The 20,972-nt window shown below is 29.4% G+C and overlaps 4 protein-coding genes across 8 annotated transcripts; 3 read left to right on the top strand and 1 right to left on the bottom strand.

The window, feature by feature from the left end:
- Positions 1-103: 103 nt before the first annotated feature.
- LOC122519935 (potential E3 ubiquitin-protein ligase ariadne-2) lies at positions 104-3,103 on the top strand. 3 transcript variants are annotated; one of them, XM_043639761.1, is made up of 8 exons: positions 104-191; positions 1,109-1,619; positions 1,707-1,938; positions 2,017-2,134; positions 2,213-2,437; positions 2,518-2,730; positions 2,823-2,972; positions 3,032-3,103. In XM_043639761.1, the coding sequence occupies exons 1-8, from the start codon at positions 177-179 to the stop codon at positions 3,056-3,058; spliced, it is 1,491 nt and encodes a 496-aa protein (XP_043495696.1). In that variant the 5' UTR covers positions 104-176; the 3' UTR covers positions 3,059-3,103. The 3 variants fall into 3 exon arrangements, with proteins under 3 accessions (XP_043495696.1, XP_043495697.1, XP_043495698.1); XM_043639762.1 differs by lacking the exon at positions 104-191 and adding an exon at positions 378-479; XM_043639763.1 differs by lacking the exon at positions 104-191 and adding an exon at positions 875-1,012.
- Positions 3,104-4,731: 1,628 nt separating this feature from the next.
- Positions 4,732-13,948, top strand: LOC122519933 (HEAT repeat-containing protein 1). 2 transcript variants are annotated; one of them, XM_043639757.1, is made up of 8 exons: positions 4,732-4,888; positions 5,012-5,077; positions 7,153-7,311; positions 7,395-7,689; positions 7,758-12,108; positions 12,181-12,950; positions 13,043-13,493; positions 13,637-13,948. In XM_043639757.1, the coding sequence occupies exons 3-8, from the start codon at positions 7,170-7,172 to the stop codon at positions 13,805-13,807; spliced, it is 6,180 nt and encodes a 2,059-aa protein (XP_043495692.1). In that variant the 5' UTR covers positions 4,732-4,888; positions 5,012-5,077; positions 7,153-7,169; the 3' UTR covers positions 13,808-13,948. The 2 variants fall into 2 exon arrangements, with proteins under 2 accessions (XP_043495692.1, XP_043495691.1); XM_043639756.1 differs by lacking the exons at positions 4,732-4,888; positions 5,012-5,077 and adding an exon at positions 6,004-6,420.
- Positions 13,949-14,887: 939 nt separating this feature from the next.
- Positions 14,888-18,489, top strand: LOC122519613 (separin). Of its 2 annotated transcripts, none has more exons than XM_043639190.1 (9): positions 14,888-15,179; positions 15,284-15,500; positions 15,572-15,861; positions 16,184-16,320; positions 16,410-16,626; positions 16,710-17,020; positions 17,095-17,262; positions 17,361-17,506; positions 18,285-18,489. In XM_043639190.1, exons 1-9 carry the CDS (start codon positions 14,958-14,960, stop codon positions 18,431-18,433), a joined length of 1,857 nt encoding a protein of 618 aa, XP_043495125.1. In that variant the 5' UTR covers positions 14,888-14,957; the 3' UTR covers positions 18,434-18,489. The 2 variants fall into 2 exon arrangements, with proteins under 2 accessions (XP_043495125.1, XP_043495126.1); XM_043639191.1 differs by having other exon boundaries at positions 15,122-15,179; positions 15,268-15,500.
- Positions 18,490-18,558: 69 nt separating this feature from the next.
- Positions 18,559-20,972, bottom strand: LOC122519614 (mannose-1-phosphate guanyltransferase beta). Its single transcript, XM_043639193.1, has 6 exons — positions 20,586-20,972; positions 19,969-20,235; positions 19,475-19,868; positions 19,209-19,370; positions 18,868-19,099; positions 18,559-18,798 (listed from the first exon to the last, which is right to left on the bottom strand). The coding sequence occupies exons 2-6, from the start codon at positions 20,119-20,121 to the stop codon at positions 18,630-18,632; spliced, it is 1,110 nt and encodes a 369-aa protein (XP_043495128.1). The 5' UTR covers positions 20,122-20,235; positions 20,586-20,972; the 3' UTR covers positions 18,559-18,629.

Here is a 20,972-nt window from a genome sequence, read left to right as displayed (position 1 = left end):
AATTATCGTATAAAATAAATCTAACTATGAGTTTGTGATATTGTCAAAGATAATAAATAACAACGGGAATTCAAAAAATCGCGAAGATCGAAAAAAGATCTTTCAAATAAAGCATACATACTCGTTCGGTCTGTCGTATTGTATAAGGTTAAAGCGTGTTTAAAAAAAAAAATGCTATGAACTCAATAGAGGTATGTATAAAACTTGCGTGTAATACATTACACGTTTTTCATGTTTATTTTTTCTTTTTTTTCGTTATCTTCTTTTATTTCTCAGCGTGAACAATGTTATATCTTTAAATCTAAATTTCTCAATGTATATACGCTCTTTCTTTACCCATACTTAAACAACCTCAGCTGTGATGTCAGGTGATTTTGACATACTTATCTCTATCTACCTTCAGATTTTACTTGAATTATCTGTTACGAGTAGTCAAGCACGAGCATTGAAACGAGCATCTGATAAGTTCACATGCTAGTGTACGTTACTACTTATAAAGACTAATTATAATAAAATTTTTTTCATATATACTTGTTTCGTCTTATATACAATGTAAAGATACGTATATATATATACGTTTTTATTTGCTTATAGATATTTACCACGAGTTGTACTATTTATTGTTAAATCATAAATCGTGAAAATACACGATTACCTTTATTAGTTATCTGTTAATTATAATAGACAGATTAAATCCCAATTAAAATTCGTAGAAAAATGATTGATCAATTATTGCAAATGCGTCATCTTATTTTAGAATTTATTTTAATATATGTCTGAATATCTTAACATATATTTATCTGAATAAATGTATTATTAAACTTTCAGTGCTGCTTAGAAAATTTTCTTTATATTAGATTGTATTTCTCATTGTATTTTTATAGGATACTTGGATAAAGTTATTAGAGTGAATACAATAATATCATTTCTAAGGTTATAAAAATAAATCATTGCTAGGTTTTATGCTTGATATATAATTAAGTGTTAATACACAAGCTTATAGAAAGTATTGGTAAAATATATTCAGATGCTATTTGTCTATTTGTTATTCTAAATGTCATCTGTATTATTTGAGTGTAAAGTAATAAAATGTTAATTGTGTATGCAGATGTCAGGCGAAGAATATGACAGTGAAATGGATTATTCGGATTCAGACTGTGGAGACCCAGGTTATGAAGATTATTATAATGTACAACCATGGGGTGGTGAAGTAGATAACGATGTTGATCCTGATCAAAATAGGAGGGATCCGGAGTATGCTATTTATGATTGTTTGAGAGTCGACGAAGTAGAAAGGCTTTTGAATGAAAATGTTGAAGTACTAAGTAACAATCTTCGTATAACACCGTCCTTAGCCAAAGTATTATTACATGCACACAATTGGGCACTGCAAGATATTATTTCCAAATATCGTACCAATGCTTCCAATTTATTGACCAGTTCGAAAATTAGACCGGTGCCTTTGGTGGATTCTACCTCAGGAACTAAAGGATTGTGTTCTGTGTGTGTAACTGTTCATCGCGCTGATAAATTTTCTACTCTTATGTGTGGTCATTCATTTTGCAAAGACTGTTGGTGTATGCATTTTGAGGTACAAATAACACAAGGTATATCTACTGGTAAGTTACAGAATCAATTGTTTATAATGTTATGGAAATTTAGATCCCTTAAATAAACTCTGTATAACAAATATTAATTGTTTTAAGGAATAAGTTGCATGGCACAAGACTGTGACGTTTTAGTACCAGAAGATTTTGTCTTATCCTTGCTCACTAAGCCTAATATGAGAGAAAAGTATCAACAATTTGCTTTTTGTGATTATGTTAAGTCTCATCCACAATTAAGATTTTGTCCTGGCCCAAATTGCCAAATAGTCATGCGTTCGAAAGAACAACGAGCTAAAAGAGTTATGTGTTCTTCTTGTAAAACAATATTTTGGTATGTATATGTTGTATCTGTCATAATATATTTAGAAACATACATGTATAAATAATAATTATTATTTTCATGATTTAGTTTTCGATGTGGTATGGATTATCATGCTCCTACTGATTGTAACACGATTAAAAAGTGGTTAACAAAATGTGCAGATGATTCAGAAACAGCAAATTATATTAGTGCTCATACCAAAGATGTAAGAGTATAAAAAGTAATTTAATGCATTTATAAATACATATATAATTTCTTCGTATTAATTTGGTATATTTTTCAGTGTCCAAAATGTCACATTTGTATAGAAAAAAATGGTGGTTGCAATCATATGCAATGTTATAATTGTAAGCATGATTTTTGTTGGATGTGTCTTCATAATTGGAAATTACACGGAAGTGAATATTATGAATGTTCACGTTACAAAGAGAATCCTAATATTGCACATGAAAGTGTTCATGCCCAAGCAAGGGAAGCACTAAAAAAATATTTGCATTATTACGAAAGGGTGAGTTTATATCATTTAATATTATTAGTATCATAATATCGATATAATGTTGATATTTATCTAAAAGAAATTTATTTCAGTGGGAAAATCATAGTAAATCTCTTAAACTGGAAGAACAAACTTTAGAAGGTATAAAGATGAGAATTAATAAAAAAGTCATGACAGCAAGTGGTACATGGATAGATTGGCAACATTTGTTTGAAGCTGCATCACTTTTAGCTCGTTGTCGTTATACCTTACAATATACATATCCTTATGCTTACTACATGGAAGCTGGTCCAAGAAAGGAACTTGTAAGATATTATCGATTCACAGTGGTGCTACAAATTGATTTTAATAAATTCATATAGGATTTTAAATTGATTATTTATTTCTATTTTGATAGTTCGAGTATCAGCAAGCACAACTAGAAGCAGAAATAGAAAATCTGTCATGGAAAATAGAACGAGCTGAAACAACAGATCGTGGAGATCTAGAAAATCAAATGGACATTGCAGAAAAACGTCGCGTTACTTTATTAAAGGACTTTCTTGAGGTATAACTATTAATTAAATAAGTTTTTATTTGACAAATGTCACAGATTGTCTCTCTTAGGTTTTTCTAAAATGTCAACATCACTAGTTTTGATTTTTGAAATACGGATACATATGTATAGTAATTATAGATTAAAACTTCCTGCGCTTTTAAATGTCATGTTAAATAAGACATGATTTAATATGTAAAGAACAGTCTTCCTAGTAAGGAACACTTTTACGATTCGCAGGTGAAGTATAATATATGTTCAGAAATTATTATAAGTTAGTCGGAAAAGATATTTATTCTTCTCATCATTTTTTTTTATTAAAAAAATCATGTTTCTTTTTTCTTTGCTTTTTTTTTGTCAAAGAAAAATATAAAATAAAATGTCATAGTAAATATGGAAAAGTAATGATTTTTAAATATTGGCTTGATAATTATACAATCCAATACATTTTTTAATGATCAATCTTCGTAAAAAAGATATGAAGGAAAAATAAAAATACGAACGTATAGCGTGTATGATTGATCATGTGTTACAAAAAATTAAACAAACAAAATGAAAGCTTGAAAAATTGAAAGTAATTCCTTTCTGCATAGATTCCTTTCAATAATAAAAAAATATTTCTAAATGTAATCTGTATTATTGTCGCCTATATACGTTCAAAAATAATTATTTGTGATCACATGGGATGGACTTTTAGATTTATATATATCATGGTTATTTTTTTTTTTTTTTTTATACATTCATTTCTCATTTTTTAATTTGTTATCAACAAGTATTTTTATTCTTAATATATGTTATATGTATACATAAATGACTGTAGCCTAAATACACCGGTGCAAGCAAATAGCACTGGTCGCTGTGTACATATATGCTACGATGATGTGTAAAAGAATATGACATTTTCTATGATTAGTATTAAGCCATATGCAACGATGAAATACTTGTATTCGAAGAAAGATTAAATGTGACTAAAAATTCACATTTTTTAAAAAATATTTAGATTAGGTAATTCTCTATGGACATGACAGGAAATGAACTTTGAAAAAAGAAAAAATATTCAATTATTGTTAAAAACTTCGTGATCAGTGCGCAAAATGAATGTAATATGATAATTGATATGTCTCTTACTAAGGTAAATAAACCTTTATAAAAGATGATAATTCTATTAGAAAATAATATAAGTATACATAATTATTACAAACTTTCCAAATTTTAACATGATCCTTAATAACCTTCGATCCTTCACAAGTTTCTATTTTAGTCCAAATATAATTTATACTTTTTAAAAATATGTGTATATATATATATATATATATGTCAGCGTTAAATTATGGAAATCCTAGGTTTTATCCAGAATAACTAAGCGTCTTTCGGAAAGCATATATAAAGAATTTTATTATACACTAAAGTTACCTATTAGTTTTAGGAAATAAAGATGTTATATATAAATTATAAGAGGTGAGTATAATTATATAAAGCTTGAATTTGAAATTTAATGGCGGGGCCAGCGGTCAAGCGATTGACTGAAAATCTCGCATCATCGCAAGGCCGGCAAAAAATGAGCATTTTAATTTTTCTTAATATTTTTAACTCATTAAGAAATATATATTTATAAAACACACAAAAATGTATATATTTAAAAAAGAAATTAATGTTAAAAAAAATTGAAGTTCCCTCGTTGAACGCCCTCTTGAGTTATGGCGAGATATTATCAACTTGGATAAACATTTCGCCATGAAAAACATCCCATCTTTGCTTTGACCAATACTCTCTCGCCTAATCTTAATATAAATCAGCCGAAGCTTCCCGTTTAAATTAAGAAAAGACGGCAGAGGCTTATAGTAAGGCTAAGCTACGAGACACTTTCTGTCTAATTGTCCAGGGACTTTCCTCAGAGACAATACCCTTCTGAGTCACTAATGGACTCCGTAAGTATTTCTAAAGTTTCTCACGGAGGAACTTCGATGTTATAGATTTAAAACTTCGTTATACTCTAACAGAACTAACATGACCACTAGCGAGAAAATAATTAGTTTCATATGTGTCCGTAGATGTCATTCAAGTCGGAAACTTTTTAAACGAAAGGCGGGAAGATGCCTTAACCATTTGAGTTTCATGTAAGTATCAAATTTATCAAAGAATTTGCGAATTTTTAGAGGCGTTTTAAGAGTGGAACTTTCCAAGGCTCTATCTCTTAAACTTTTACTCCTATCGACTTCAAAATTTAAAACAATATTCTAGACAGGTTGTAGAATTTAATAAGATAAAAAAAGATTGATTTTTTGAAGATCCCAAAACCATGTAACCCTTAAGTATCTACTATCTCCCACTGGTGGCCAGGCTAGTAACTAAGAAGAATTTGGTTGGAAAAAATGGACTTGGGAGCTTTTATGTACTTTTGTATTCTTTGCTAGGACGCTTTATACCAATCATTACGCGTTCACGCCAAAGCATATTATCGGAAGATTAAAGAACTGAGTAATTTATTAATTTAATATATTAATATAAATTCAGGATGATTTTTTACTTTTAATTTCAAGTTTACGGAATGAAGTTGTCTTCTCTTCTTCTTCCCATTTTTTCTCAAGCGGGTCACCCATCCTAGTACTAATCGTACTCAGCGCTGCTTGACTTAAATGATCGAGCGGGAACCAATGCTATCACAGCGCCATGGCCGTTGACGCATAAAATAATTCGATATATCTCCCTTATATTTAGTATGGACTGATATCTATATTTTGATATTTTTGTTTTTTTTTTGTTTTGTATTCTTTCTTATATATGTAATATATCGATCGATTGAAAATATGTTCCTTTCTTTTTTTTCTTTAAGTTATTTTTGAGGTTATTGAGGTTATATTTGTTTTGGTACGCAAAAGAAATATAACTTCTTACGTGCGTACATAAGTACACACACCAGTTTTTTTAACTGTGTGGTAATATAGTAGTACTGTACACGTGTGTTTTTAAACGACGTTATTTTTATCCAATGGGATTAGTAGAAATTTTTAAATGTATATGATCACGTGACTTATTGCAACTCAACTCTCAATTTACACTGCTATTTTTCCGCTAGTTCCGCTCACGTGGTAGGTCTTCTTCTGCCAGTCAGCTTTCTTTTTTCGGTCTAGTTAGTCAGATCTCTTATGCTTAGCGTCTCTATATAAATTTTATTATTGTTATCGAGTCGAATAAATATTACTAGACATTAATCACCAGTGGCGTCCTACTCATTGGCCGTGGCTAAAGAAAACCCCAAAATATCATGGAGATTAATATGGTTAATAGCGGCCACATGGTCGGTTGATCATATATTCGATCATAATCAAACATTGTTCATTATTTTTTCTTGAGAGAAACTTAATGTTATATTTCTCTTTTGATATTATAAAATACGTTTATTTTTTAAATTTAAATATTTTTAAATAAATAATTACAATCAAAGACGGCAATTGAACAAGTAAGTTATATTCAATTATATTATTGTAAAAAATTATAGAGAAATTGTGTGTACATAGTGTTAAACGTATTCAAATGTTTTGTGAAATCTTTATAGTTAGTTAACAGGTTTTTATTGCACAACTTACAAAGTATTTTACAATGTCTTATCCTTACTTTACTTACATTTTTCCCCCCTCTTTGGTTTATGCTCTACTCACCCCTCCTCTACCAATATATATTATCATTCTTAAACTCAAATTATCTCTAACTATAATTAATTAACTATATCTGACTCGTATTCGCCTTCGTCTTCTCTCTCGTTTTTCTTTGTCCTCCTTCTTTTGCACAACTCCTCAAACTCTCTGAAAAATTCACAAATCTCAATCTGAATCTTACCACCTAACATGTTTATTAATTCTCCTCTTATAGTGCTTTCCTCAATTCCATTCACCCAAACCCCTATCTCCTTCCTTCTTTTCTCGGAAACCAATTTTCTTCCGTTTTCGCAATTTATCAAATGTTCCAACGTCTCTTCTTGTTCTTTGCATAACCTGTATTTCCTTAATCTGATCTTTGTTTTCTTTGCGTTTACTCTCATTTTATTTTCCTGTGCTCATTTTTCTAAGTCCTTTAATATGCTACTCAACCCTTCCGCTGTTGTGAAATCTTTATATTAAATACAAAATAAAAATTATAATATAATATAAATAATTTTAATTTAGAGCGTGTGAATAATTATTGTGTCGATTAGTTAATTGCAGATTTAAAATGGCTACATCATTAGCAGAGCAATTAAAAAAGTTGAGAACCCCACAAACTACACTACTATTACAAGAACGAAAACGTTTCAGTTTGTTATTTGATCCTAAAGAAGCTGCAAGTTTAGAAAAAGAAACAGTGTTAAGCATTGGTAAAATGTTCATCTTATCAAGTTATTATAGTTTGCGTGGCGTTAAATGATTAAATATTAATAATATAATTTCTATATTTTAGGTCAAAGTGGTTTAGATGAATTGATTAAGTTATCTAATTTATTTATAGAATTCAAAGATAGTTTATTTGCCCAAAGTTCTATGAACCTTGAGCGTTCGATCTATGATGCTAATGTTAATAAAAAGCTTGATAATGGAATAGAAAAATTTCTTATACTACTTTCTCCATATTTTCTCTTGAATACAGCTCACAAGGCTCTTGAATGGTTGATATATAGATTTCGTATACATCAATATAATAAAGATCAGTTTCTTCTTTTGATTTTACCATATCACGAAACTCGTATTTTTGCCAGGTACGTCATAGCTTATATTTAATAATTTTATTATTAATTTATATCTTAATGTATGTTTTGTTTATTAGGGCATTACAATTGGTAGATCTAACAGAATCAAATGATAAATGGCGTTGGCTTAAACCATTACAAAAGCCAGGAATACCATTATCCTCTGGTACAATTATAAATAGAGTTAGTACCGATAATGGTCTTTTAAAAATTATTTGCACGCATGTTTCTACAGCAACAAAAATATACGCAGAACAAGCAACTGCTTTGAGTACTCTATATTCATTTTATACTACAGTATTAATTGGTGCTATCAGTATTTTACCTACAATCAAAGAAGTTCAACATGGTTACATGTTACCAACTCTTTTAAAAGGATTATCTAGTGAAATTCCAGATTTTGCTGCTAGCAGTTATATGATTCTTTCAAAATTATTGACTAAAGTTAAGCTGAAAGATGATGTTATGGAAAAATTATTACTGAAAATATTTAAACAGCCATGCCTTGCACAAGAGGCAATGCTTTTTCTTTTGTTTTTATTTAATTCTGCATTTTGTCGATTGACATATTTACATGGCAGTGTTGTACATAGATTGGCAAATCTCTCATGGTTTACAGAAATAATTGTCAAATTACAATCTACGGGTATCAACGTAACAAGACTCATCATTCCATTGATAGAGACTGCATGCCATGAGATTCTAATGAATCCAAAAGAAACTCAACCAATACAGAATTTGGTAAACGATATAATATCTTCACTGAAATTAGAAGATAGTGCAGTAGATGCATTATTATCAAGTATTTTAAAAAAGAATTTTTCTGAAAATGAAGTATCCAGAGAATATAAAGATTTCTTGGTTCATTTATATCGATCATTGGAGAGACAATATCCGGAAAGATTTGATAATTATTTAAAAAATTTGATAAAATACAACGAAAGAGACAATACTTGTAAAAAGGAATTAAGATTTCTCACTTCCTGGCCGTTTGGTGCGCATGACGCATACGAAGCAGTGGAAATATTAAATAGACTGATTCACGCCAGTTCAGAATACAGAATAATAGCGTTAGAAGCACTCGCAAATGACGATGTAATTATTCCCGAAAGTTTGCAAGAAATTTTTAGAAATACTTTAAAGGCTAGATTCAATGATAATGAAATAAACGTTATCAGAACTTTACTTTCATTTCCTATAAAACGATTGACAAAGCTACTTTCTATCGAAATAATAGTCGATGAATTAATAGTTTTGTTATCGACCTGTCACAATGATAGTAGACAAATATTGGCTAAGCCAGCATTAAAAATACTTTTAGAATTATGCGACGATAGTGACGATACGAGCATATTCATTATAACATTGCCGTATTTATTTCCTAATAAAGAGAAGGACGTAGAGGTTGCTATGGAAATTTTATTGTCTAATTTTGCTAAGAACAACAAGTACATGCAAGCGGTTAAAAATGCCGTTGGAAGATCGCCGACTGCGGAAACGATCACTTCGGCTGTATTTACAAATATATTAGAGGCTAAATTATTGCCGCCAACAGGAAATATATTAAATGCTATGAAACAACAGATTTCTCATGGCGATGCAGTATCAGTGTTTTTTAATATGATTTTGTTGGGATCTGTTTGCAGAGTACCCGTTGGTTCGTTAAAACCAGAATTAGCTAGAGAAGTCATTGAATTAGCTACAGAAATGCTTAAAAAATATCCGCAAGTGAAACTTTTACCAAATTGTAACAATTTAACTAGGAGCGACATACAGTCAGCGTTAGAATTAACATCGAAAGGTATCTTACCACTGCAAGTTGGTACGTACGTTTATGAGATGGTTCACAGACGGTTGGATTTTAAATCTTATTCTCAATTGGATTTTGACAATGATTCGGATCGTAGTCATCTGATATTACGTCTTCTTGAAATATTTTTTGAAGGTATGGGCAACAAGTTTCATAGTAAACATTATTCAAGATGTTTACAAATATTTTTCCAACGACATTTTACTACGATGAAGGATTTGATTCGCTTCATATCACAATTGTTCATAAAACCTGTCAACGTCCAAATGTCATTTCACTGTTTGCAAATATCATCAATATTCTTGGAAGAATCCCAATCGATAAAATTGGCATTACAAGATAATGTTTTTCTAACGAATTTACTTTTATCATTGGCAAGAGAACACAACGTGTGCAGAATCATGGCAATCGAAATTTTAAAGAAATTGACTCAAACTTTTAATTTAACGATGGAACCATTTTCAGTATTTCTTCAAGAATTAGTGAACAGAAGTACAGAAATATCTATAGATCCTAATCAACTATCGTTGTATCTCTATCTTTTACTTTCACCAGATCCTGATGTAAGCAGTCAATTCAAATCTGATAAACGGGAGAAACTACAAAAAGTTCAAAAGAAATTATTTGAAATAATCGTGGATCCGGTAACACCAATGTACGTTAAATCGCAGTTATTAAACGTCCTTGTTCATGTAAATGGACCAGAAATTTTAAAAGATCTTGCAACTCTTGGTCTCGATTTGCTTGAAATATTAAACAAGGATACCAAACAGGAATCTGTTGGAGATGCTTTAAAGAATATTCTTCAACGATTTAACGCTACAACAACGAAAGCACTGACCGATGAAAAAGTATGGAAACTTTTTGAAATGAGTATATCGAAGTATGAAAATGTAATAAAAGATAATGATATATTTTATCCTCCAAGTGTGATTCTGTTGAAGCAAATAGACCAGTTGTTTTTCGAAAGTGTCGGCAAAGTTTCGAATCAATTACAAGGAAAAATTCTTGGGATATTATTGGACATTGCAACGGATTGTGACGTTAGTAACGTAATATCAAATGTCGATAAAGCTATTAGAAGAATACGTATGGATGTTCAACTATTAATCAACGAGTTACGAAATATGAAAACGTTTAACGAAACTACAAATGAAAATGATCAGAACCCAGTCAGAGCAAGACAATCGAGGAAGCGTTGTCGTACTATTCCTAATCCGATGATGATCAATAGCAGAAATTGGAAACGCGGAGTAATTCTATTAGAATTCGTCCAATGTGCTGAAAATATTAAACTAAAAGAACTACTCTCTCCAATTTTATTCGATTTACTTAAAACATGTCTTAGCTTCGAAGAACAAAGCCCCATCGAATATACGAATCAGCTAATATTATCGAATATTTATCAATTATTAATCGAAAAACTTCCTATTCGTGACGCTTATCTTCAAGTAGATTTGATTGCACAATGTATCAGGAAATCAAGAAATCCTCAAACACATTATCATGCATTATTAGTCTTGGTGGAATTGTTAAAGGTCGTTGACGTTAGTTGCGCCTTTCACACGATTATGCCTATATTTACGTTCATGGGTAGTTCGGTTGTTAGACAAGACGATGCTTATTCGATACAAATTATTATTAAAACATTAGAAACAGTAATACCAATTGTAAATGTCGAGAATAATGAGATTCACGTATGTGAAATTTTAAGAACATTTATCGTCTCATTACCAGATATACCAGAACACAGAAGAACGCCACTTTTTGTGAAACTTTTGCAATTACTCGACAATTATCTTCATTTATATTATCTGTTAACATTCGAAAGTTTTGTACTTTCCAAAAGTCGTATCATTAATTACCAAACGCCATCTCAAAGACTAGAATTTGCGTTAAACATTTCGAAAGAATTCGAACCGAAAAGATTGTTACAAGTTTGCGTTAAATTGACACAGTTTTTGAAAGATTTGCCGATCGATATTGAGGAAGAGAAACATCAAAAAGCAGCCACGCCATCCTTTCCACATAAACATGTTTTTGATGTCACCAAGAATACACCAAAACATCTTAGACACTACAAATTCGTGTTAGTCCAATTTCTAGGGAATCTTTTATCATCAACAGATTTCATTAGTCGAGTTGCCGGATACAGTTCAGAAGAAGTGGATGAAATCAGGCCACATTACGATGCTCTGATAATTGAATTAGTACTCTTGATACACATTACATCCAAGACTGCAGATTTATATCACGGAAAACCTATAGTCAAATATTGGAAGGTTCTTTTACATCATCTTTACGACGTGCTTGATCTCGTTAACAATCTCTTACCAAACAATATATTTTTAATAAGCGTGAACAAACTTTTGAATCACGAGCTACTAACAGTTAAAAAGAAAGCCTTAGAATTGCTCAATGCAAGGCTTCAACAGAGAAAGTTTAACGAAGAAGATCATGCCGATCTACTAGAGTTGACTGGTTCGTTGTTAAACATTATCGACGTCAACGTGAAATCAGAAAATCAAGAAGGTGAAATTGTTCAACAAACCGTTTTAATTACTTTCAAGTTGTTGGCAAAATTACTGGCAAGTAAACACCCTATGGTATTCAAACCTGTAAGTAATACAATTTTATTTATTAAAGATCTAAGTATTTAAGATTTTAACATTATCTCTTCTATATTACAGATTCTCGAGTTGACTACCGAATTATTAAAAGCACGGAACGGTCCGATATTAGGAAGTGCAGCATTATGCGTTGCAGAATTATGTAGCTGTTTACGTACTTATGCTATACAATCATTAAACAAATTTGTACCTGCTCTTATTAATTTAATAGAAACTTATTGTCACGAAGAAATACCCGATGTAGTTACGATCAGTATCATTAGTGCTTTCCAGAAGATCGTGGAATCGGTTGGAAATTTCTTATCACTCTACTTGGATCAAATTTTGTACGAGTTAACTCGATTGAATTCGTTTTACATAGATACAGATCATCCCAAGATTGGTGTAGTGGTCTCTCGTTTAAAATTGACTACACAAAAATTAGCAAGCTATGTACCTTTGCGCGTCCTGTTACCAGCTATTAATAAGACATACGATAAATTATACAAAAGAAAATCTTACAAATGTATACCACCACTTTTAAACATACTTTCTGAATCATTTGTTTCAATACCAAATGCAGATTTAACTGCAGCTATACCAGATCTGACAAACTTTTTCTTAAAAGTATTTCAATTTCGTGAGGATATAGTTTCTAATCAAGACCATATAGACATTAACAAGGTAGATCTATTTAAAGATATTCAGATTGTTGAAGAGAATGCTGGTAAAGCTTTGGTATCGTTAGTTTTGAAATTAAGTGAGGCCACTTTCAGACCTCTCTATTATAGATTTTATGATTGGGCAGCAAGAAATCCAGATCACAAAGAACGAAACATTACATTCTTTAGGTATGTTTTAATAATTATATTTATTCTAACGACAGGATTTAATTAATCAATTAATCTATTGTTTTTTCTTATGTTTTTTTTTTCTTTTTTAGACTTTCAGCTAACATAGCAGAATGTTTGAAATCATTATTCGTCTTATTTGCGGGCCATTTCTTGCAACATGCAGCATATTTATTAACCAACAACAATAAGTTTGTTTCCCAAGAATCTAACGAATATACTCTAACTGAAGAGTCTAATAGGATCGAATTGGTGGAATCAATATTATTAACGCTCCATCGTGTGTTTTCTTTCGATGCTAATAATTTTGTCAATCAAGAACGATTCGATGCATTGGCTCAACCGATAGTTGATCAATTAGAAAATACTATGGGTACGAAGGAAGAATATATTAAACGTGCGAACGATTTGATAATACCTTGCATAGCTTCCTTCGCGAATGCTATACCAGACGATTCGTTGCATAAACTATTGGTTTATCAAACTTTGTTAAAAACTAGACACTCCAAAGCATATGTCAGAAGTGCTGCTTTGAATGCTCTGGTAAGATCAATATTTCAAATAAATATTCGTTTTGTTATTAATTTTTTGTTTCTTAAGCATATCTCTTGAATTCTATTTGTGTTTCATTTTGCTTTATGTATCGATGAATAAAAGTCTTATTATTTTTTTTCATGTTTTTGCAGATTGAAATCGCTCGAAAATTAGGAGGAGATTTTATGCCTTTATTACCGGAGACTGTACCTTTCTTAGCAGAGATGTTAGAAGACGAGGACGAAGCTACCGAAAAATGTGCACAAAATGCAGTCAGAACTTTGGAAGAAATTTTAGGAGAACCATTACAAAAATATTTCTAATTGCAATTTATCTTGTTGATCCCGTCTAATCATTATTCTTTATTCCAAGAGGCTTAAAGTCTGTTTACGAGACATAAAATTGATGCATTATTTCTGTATCAACTTGAAACAACAGTTAAAATGTAATAAATAGGTAGAATATAGATATTTGTATATTTATAGTAATAAAGTAAAAATATTTGTATAGTAATATAGTAAAAATATTTGTATATTTATAGTAATAAGTATAATACATAAGATGTAAATATTTTTATATTTAATATTTTATATTTAATTGCAATAAATGAATTGTTACTACTTCATGTTTGTTCGCTTGATTTAGATACATAAATAAAAGAAAAAGTTTTTAGTTTTCCTTTATCTAAATTCAGCAAAGACCAGTTATATTCGGATGTGTTGGTTTTGAAAAATGTGTATACCTGTATATAGTATGTAAAAAGTACGGTAAACATTTCTTTTAAAAATTATAAATTGAATTAGCAAAATGATATAAAAGCGATTGAAATACCTAAAAAACGATGAGACTGATTCTTGTTTATTAATAAATTCTATAATACAAATTTCATATCTGTACCTAAGAAAAAAGTAAATTTTTTTGTATATGTCATTCTGCATAGAAGCTTACTTAGACAATCACTTGCGAAAAACGTTCATAAATTTTATATTTTGTTTGTAGATGTCGCTCCAATCGCCAACTTTTTAAACATAATGGTGGTAAGGAGTTAATATTTAATTTATCTTTTAATCATAATCATTAAATCATCATACATAAGATAAAATATTTATAAAAGTACAAAGAAATCGCTCTTGAATTTTATATTCACCACCTAACGAAAACATCAGAAATCTAGAAAAAAATATAAACTACTAACTCTTGGATTTAAAACTATTCATTATTTTTGTTGGCCAACGTGATTACAATTTAAATTGTGTTTTGAATAAATAACAGAAAGCTTACTCGTGTTGTCACCTGCATTATAAATCTATTTTATATATTAATTCTATTATAATTGTCATACTTTTCTTTTTTTGCTCTCATAGGTCTTATATAAAATGTTACTTCAACAATTTTTGTAATTATTATAAACATCAATTGTTGAAATAAATAATTTATATGTTAACACAATAATTTTTAATGAAATTATAAACAATGGAGGATATGATTGACGATATTATGTGTATTATTAACAAATGTCACCCTATTGAATCGACGAAATTAAAAAAAAAATCCAAAAAAACGAGTAATTCAAGTAATTCATCTTTAAAAGAAATACAGAATGATATTGAACAATTATTTGCAAACAAATCATTCATCGCAGGTGGTGTTGAATATAGTAATTTAAATAAAATGATGGCATGTTGTAATTTGAAGGTATTTTTATTTTATAATATAAAAATTTTATTGCACGCTTGTGTATTTAATATGTAATATTTGATTAATATTTTTTTATTTACAAAAGCTCTTTTTTCGTATAGGCTGGGGAAGAAGTCAAAGCTGTATATAATCTTGCTGAATCGCACGCAATATTTCTTCGACGACAAATTCTACATAGGCATTTAAAAACTAAAATGCGTGAAAAAGTTTTACAAACACCTCAAGTATATGGGCTCAAATCTGAATATATTAAACTTCATGCTCAAAATCCAAAACCCGAAGCAACTTTATTATCTAATCTTGTAAATCTTCCAAAAGGTATGGTATACCCTCTTACTAATAAATATATTATTGTTTTTATTATCGATTTATTTTTCCTCTATTTTCAGAATGGTATATTGTACAAGTTACAGCACAATACGAAAATTCTTTGTATTTACATTACAACAAAGATACTTGTCATTCTATAAATGCCCTACACGTTACTATACTTCCAACTAAAAATAGCGTTATAAAACCACTATGTATAACTTTATCAAAACCACGATCGAATACAAAGTATGATGTATGTAATGAAATTCAAGAAATTTTGGATAAAAATAGATCAGATCTGACAGCAAAATATGCAAATAAAGACTTATACTGGAAAATGCGTCTAAGGCAAGACAATAAAATGAAGGTATTTGGATTATCAAAAATATAGTTTGTTAGACAGTAGATATAATTATTATTTTGAAAGATTCACAAATCTTAAATGTGCCCATAATTATGAAATTGGTCTAAGTCAAAATTAAAAAAAAATAAGTTTATTAGTTATTTCACACCACATTATTTTAAACTAAATTAATTCAATGTAATTCTGTTAGATAGTGTTTGTTATTTCAATATTATATAGAATTCATTTAATGTTCAAATGTAATCCTTTAAATATTTTGAAACAAGAAATATATGACTTAGACCACTTTCATAATTATGGGCACAAATATATTAATTTATTTAAGACAGCAGTTCATGAATTTGAATTCGCATGGTTGCGTGAATGGAGAATACTTTTTATGGCAGATTTCATCGATAACATGGATGTAGCAGCAGAAATGGAATCAATAGTTGATAAATTAATAACTGATTGTTTATCTTGGTATAAATTATCTTTACAATAATAATCAAAATTTAATTCATGTTTTATTTTTAATTATTTTAATATAGATGACGATTTATATTTTATAGTAATGATCTATGCCCTCGTACTAAATGGCTGTTAAAAAAGATAAGCTTGGGTGCATGTTTTTTAACAAGAGAAGAAATAGCACGAGCTGTTAAGTATATTCTTAACAATCAAGAAAAACTGGCAGAAAACTTGATACTTTCAATTTATGGAAAATTATCAAACCTACAGATATTACGAACTGCTAAGAGAAAAACTTTAGTTTTAATCATAGATGAAGTAAATGCATAGCCTTTAACACTTCATAAAAGTTTTGGAATTTGTTAATTTCTTTGTTTAATGTATACATTTTTTATTTTTAGTATTTAGATTTTTTGCCATTTGAATCTCTAGAAATTCTTAAAAATAATCCTGTTACACGATTTTCCTCCATCTATGTTGCATATACATTATTTAAACAACATGAAAATACAATGAAGGATGGATGTAAAATAATTAAAATGAAAGATAATCTTGGCACATGTATAGTTAACCCTAGTGGCGATTTACTTAAAATGGAAAAACGTTTGGAATTGTTTATAAATTATTGGTTAACAAGTTGGAAAAGCTTATACAATAAAAAGCCAGGAGAAGAAATGTTTGAAGATGCGTTGGTTAATTATGATATACTTATGTAAGGATTGGATTTATTCATTAATTTTCAGATAACTAATTTTAAAACTTTCATAAACCTGTTTTTATTTAAAGGTACAATGGTCATGGAAGTGGTATACAATATTTACCTGGAGAACGTATAGAAAAACTCAAGGTAAAGGCAATCGTGTTACTCTTTGGATGTAATAGTATTAGAATGGCCTCTGTAGGTGGACCTTTTCCTCCTTATGGTATTACCAATCAATATTTGATTGCCAGCAGGTAAATTAGTACTATTTAGAATGTATGTAAAGAATACATACATAAGCACAATATCATAAAATATTTTTGTATTGACTTTCATACTTTAATATTTGAAGCCCATGTGTTTTGGGCATGCAATGGGAAATAACAGATAGCGACATTGATAAGATGACAGCAAGTTTTATTAGCACTTGGATTCCATCTTCTCCCGGACGATCATGGTCTCACGTAGATATTGATGCTTGGTGCAAAGGCAATTTTAGTTAGTATATAAAATTTATTGCATATTTACATTACAGAGGAGATATCATTCATTTACAAAATTAGATTAAAAATTAAACTAGATTTGCGCTTTGGCTAATAAAGTTTAAGAAATATACAATATATATATATATATATACTTAGAAATATATATATATATATAGGGCATTCCGTACCAAGTCGATCATTTTTTACCCCGATCCCTTTCGATTTGGCTGAAAGTTTTGTATCTTTTTAAAAAAAGAAGAAAGAAAAATCTTTTAAAAAAAGATAAAAAAAAGTAAGTTTCTTTCTATTTTCTAAAAAATAGAAAAAAAATTCGGTCCACTTTGGGATTGACGGGGATCAACGCAGAATTGATTGAAGTTTTTTATAAGGAAATGAAATAGAAAATAAAAAATAGGGAACTTAACAAACTTAACGATTTTTTTTCAAAAAACACAAAAATTTATTTTCTAAATTTTTTTTGAAAAGGACATTCAATTACGAAAATTTTGAAAAAAAAAAACGTTTCGATTGGCCAATTTTTGACAAAGTTATGGCAACTTAAAAAAAAAGAACCATTTTTTTGAAAAATTAATAACTTTTTTGAGGTGGATAAAAAGATTTGAAAAAATTCTGAGAACCGTTTTTTATAGGGTAGAAAAAGATACAAAACTTTTAGCCAGATCGGAAGGGGTCGGGATCAAAAGTGATCGATTTGGTATAGAATGCCCCATATATATATTAGTACTATATCAATTTTTATGTTACTTATAATAATATTTGTATATTACCAGGATTTCTAAAAGATAGTCAAAAAAACACAACTAAGATAACAACAGAACCTGAGATGTTGAGAGCAATATCAAAATCAAAGGAAGCATGTTCGCTATACATGACAGCAGCTTCAATAGTTACACGTGGCTTACCAATAAAGCTTGAATAAATGCGTTATACACATGGATAATGCTGCTGTCAATAGATATATGCACTTTTATTACATTTACTTGTGTTTTTTATTCGATTTTCTTTTAATTTGCAAAACTTTTAAAAAAGTAGAAAGTCTTAAAGTAGAGAAGATATTTCATGTATTATTTTATCACTTATTGTCTAGAAAAATCATTATCTCAAGTCCATTTTTCTCACATGATTATTTGTGGTTCTGGCACAGAACTCGAAATATTTTTATGCGGTAATACTTGACCGCCATTGATATAAAGCTCGTCTTTAACTATTACATCTTCTCCGAGAACTGTTGTACCTTCCATTCGTACCCAACGACCAACGACACTACGCCAACCAATGATGCAACTATTCAATAAAAGGTAAATAATAAAATTAAAAAATCTTATTGTTTTTTTCTTTGCGTTTTATACTCACCCATCAAGCCATGCATGCTCTTTTACTACAGCTGCTTTAAGAAGAGTAGACCTTTTAATACAACAACCATCGGCTAATGAAACACCAGGACCGATTGTAACATTAGGACCAATTCTACAATCTTTGCCAATTTTAGCTGTAGGATCTATTAAAACATTTCCCACTATTCCAGGTCCAGAATGTAATTTTTCAGGAGACTTTTGTCTTAACGAAGCAAGATACATACACATACCTATATAATAAAATATATATAGTGTATATGATATATACGATATGTGTATATTTTATATATATATATAGGAGCTTAGCCTATTTTCTTACGGATCTAACATCAAATGTACCTTTGAGAAAATCTTTAGGTTGTCCGACATCCATCCAAAAACCTGGTAATTCCATTGCATATAATTCATTATCTTCAGCCATAAATGGAAAAACCTCTTTTTCTATGCTCATAGGTTTTAGCTCTATTCTTTTTAATATGCTTGGATTAAATATGTACATACCTATGAGAAAAAATGTGTGTCACAAATAACACAACAAAATTAATATTTTCATTTGAATGATATGATCAGTAATTTTGTAATTATATGTTGTTGCATTGTTGTACCTGCATTTATTTTATTTGAGATAAATTCTTGAGGTTTTTCGATGAAACTTTCAATTTTACCGGTTTTGTCAAATACAACTACACCATATTTTGATGGTTCTTCTACTTTAGTAACAACTATGGTACCTTCTTTACCATGACTTTTATGAAATTCATATAACTGTTTAAATGGAAAATCACAAATAATATCAGAATTTAAAACAAAAAATGGTTCATCTCCAGAACATAATATATCACGTGCTAGAGCAAGTGGACCGGCAGTACCCAAAGGTTCTGGTTCATGGGAAAATATTAAAGTAACTCCTAGTTTCTTAGCTTCTTCTTCTAAATCTTTTTCCATTTCCTCTGCTCTATAAGATACAGCTAATATTACTTCTGTTACATTCATTGCTACCTAAAGAAAAAGAAAAAGAATATTATTTCTTGTTTTCTCATCGTTTAGCAATATAACATTATACAACAATTAGAGATCATTAAAAATACAATAAACTTACTAAAGCTTCTATCTGATGTAAAAGCATTGGTTTGTTAGCAAATTCAACCAAAGGTTTAGGTCGTGTAAGAGTAAGAGGACGCAATCTGGTTCCATATCCACCAACAAGTATTAAGGCTCGCATAACTTCTATTTTCATTCTTTTCGGATGCATAAGTATATCCAGAACAAGATACTAATATCAAATGTCTTTGATATCGTACCTTCCTTTCTAATATCTTTATAACGGTACCAACTCGAGTAATATTTATTTGATAAATATCTTTCTCTATAAATAAGGAAATAAATGTTATTAACAAATTATAATACTGTAATTTAATATTTAAAACTTAAGATATCAATTGTGGTATATTAAAGCATAGTATATTATATGACATAAATAACATCTGTTCTATTTAATGATTTTCATAATTTTTTTTTAATATTGATATAAATAAATTACTTATTTATACTAAGCTATCAAAATAATATTAATACGAAAATATTAACATGGTTAACTCTCATGTATTATAAATCATATATTTAAAATATGAATGAAAATATATGCAAATAGATACACATATAAATAAAATTTGTTTTGACTTTATTAACAAAATAATATGTAGAATACGCACATACCTGTACTATGCACTTAAAATAATGAAGAAAAAGAAATGGAAATATTTATCGCTGATAAGCATTGCCACGTAACATTAAATTGCAGAACTAGTTCGTGTATGTAAACACGTACTCAGTCTACACATTGACATATTCACCTAGAGTCATCTTTTTCCTCATCGTAAGAGGAACGAACTTTTTTATACTTTTTTCTACTCATTAGATTTGTGCGTTATTATTAATGTTTCTAATTGTTAAATTAAAAACTAGATTAATTGTCAATGTGAATATATATAGGTCTCTAAGCCAACACGTATTTTCTGCCTCTTCATAGTTGACTTTTTATCTAATTGAATTAGTATATATTGGGCAATATTTATTAGACTGATGGTAATATAAATAGTCACG

Source organism: Polistes fuscatus, unplaced genomic scaffold (genome assembly GCF_010416935.1).
Source record: "Polistes fuscatus isolate 324 unplaced genomic scaffold, CU_Pfus_HIC Scaffold3, whole genome shotgun sequence".
NCBI lineage: Eukaryota > Metazoa > Arthropoda > Insecta > Hymenoptera > Vespidae > Polistes > Polistes fuscatus.
The sequence above is the reverse complement of the archived record's forward strand: the minus strand, read 5'-3'. Positions and strand labels throughout refer to the sequence as shown.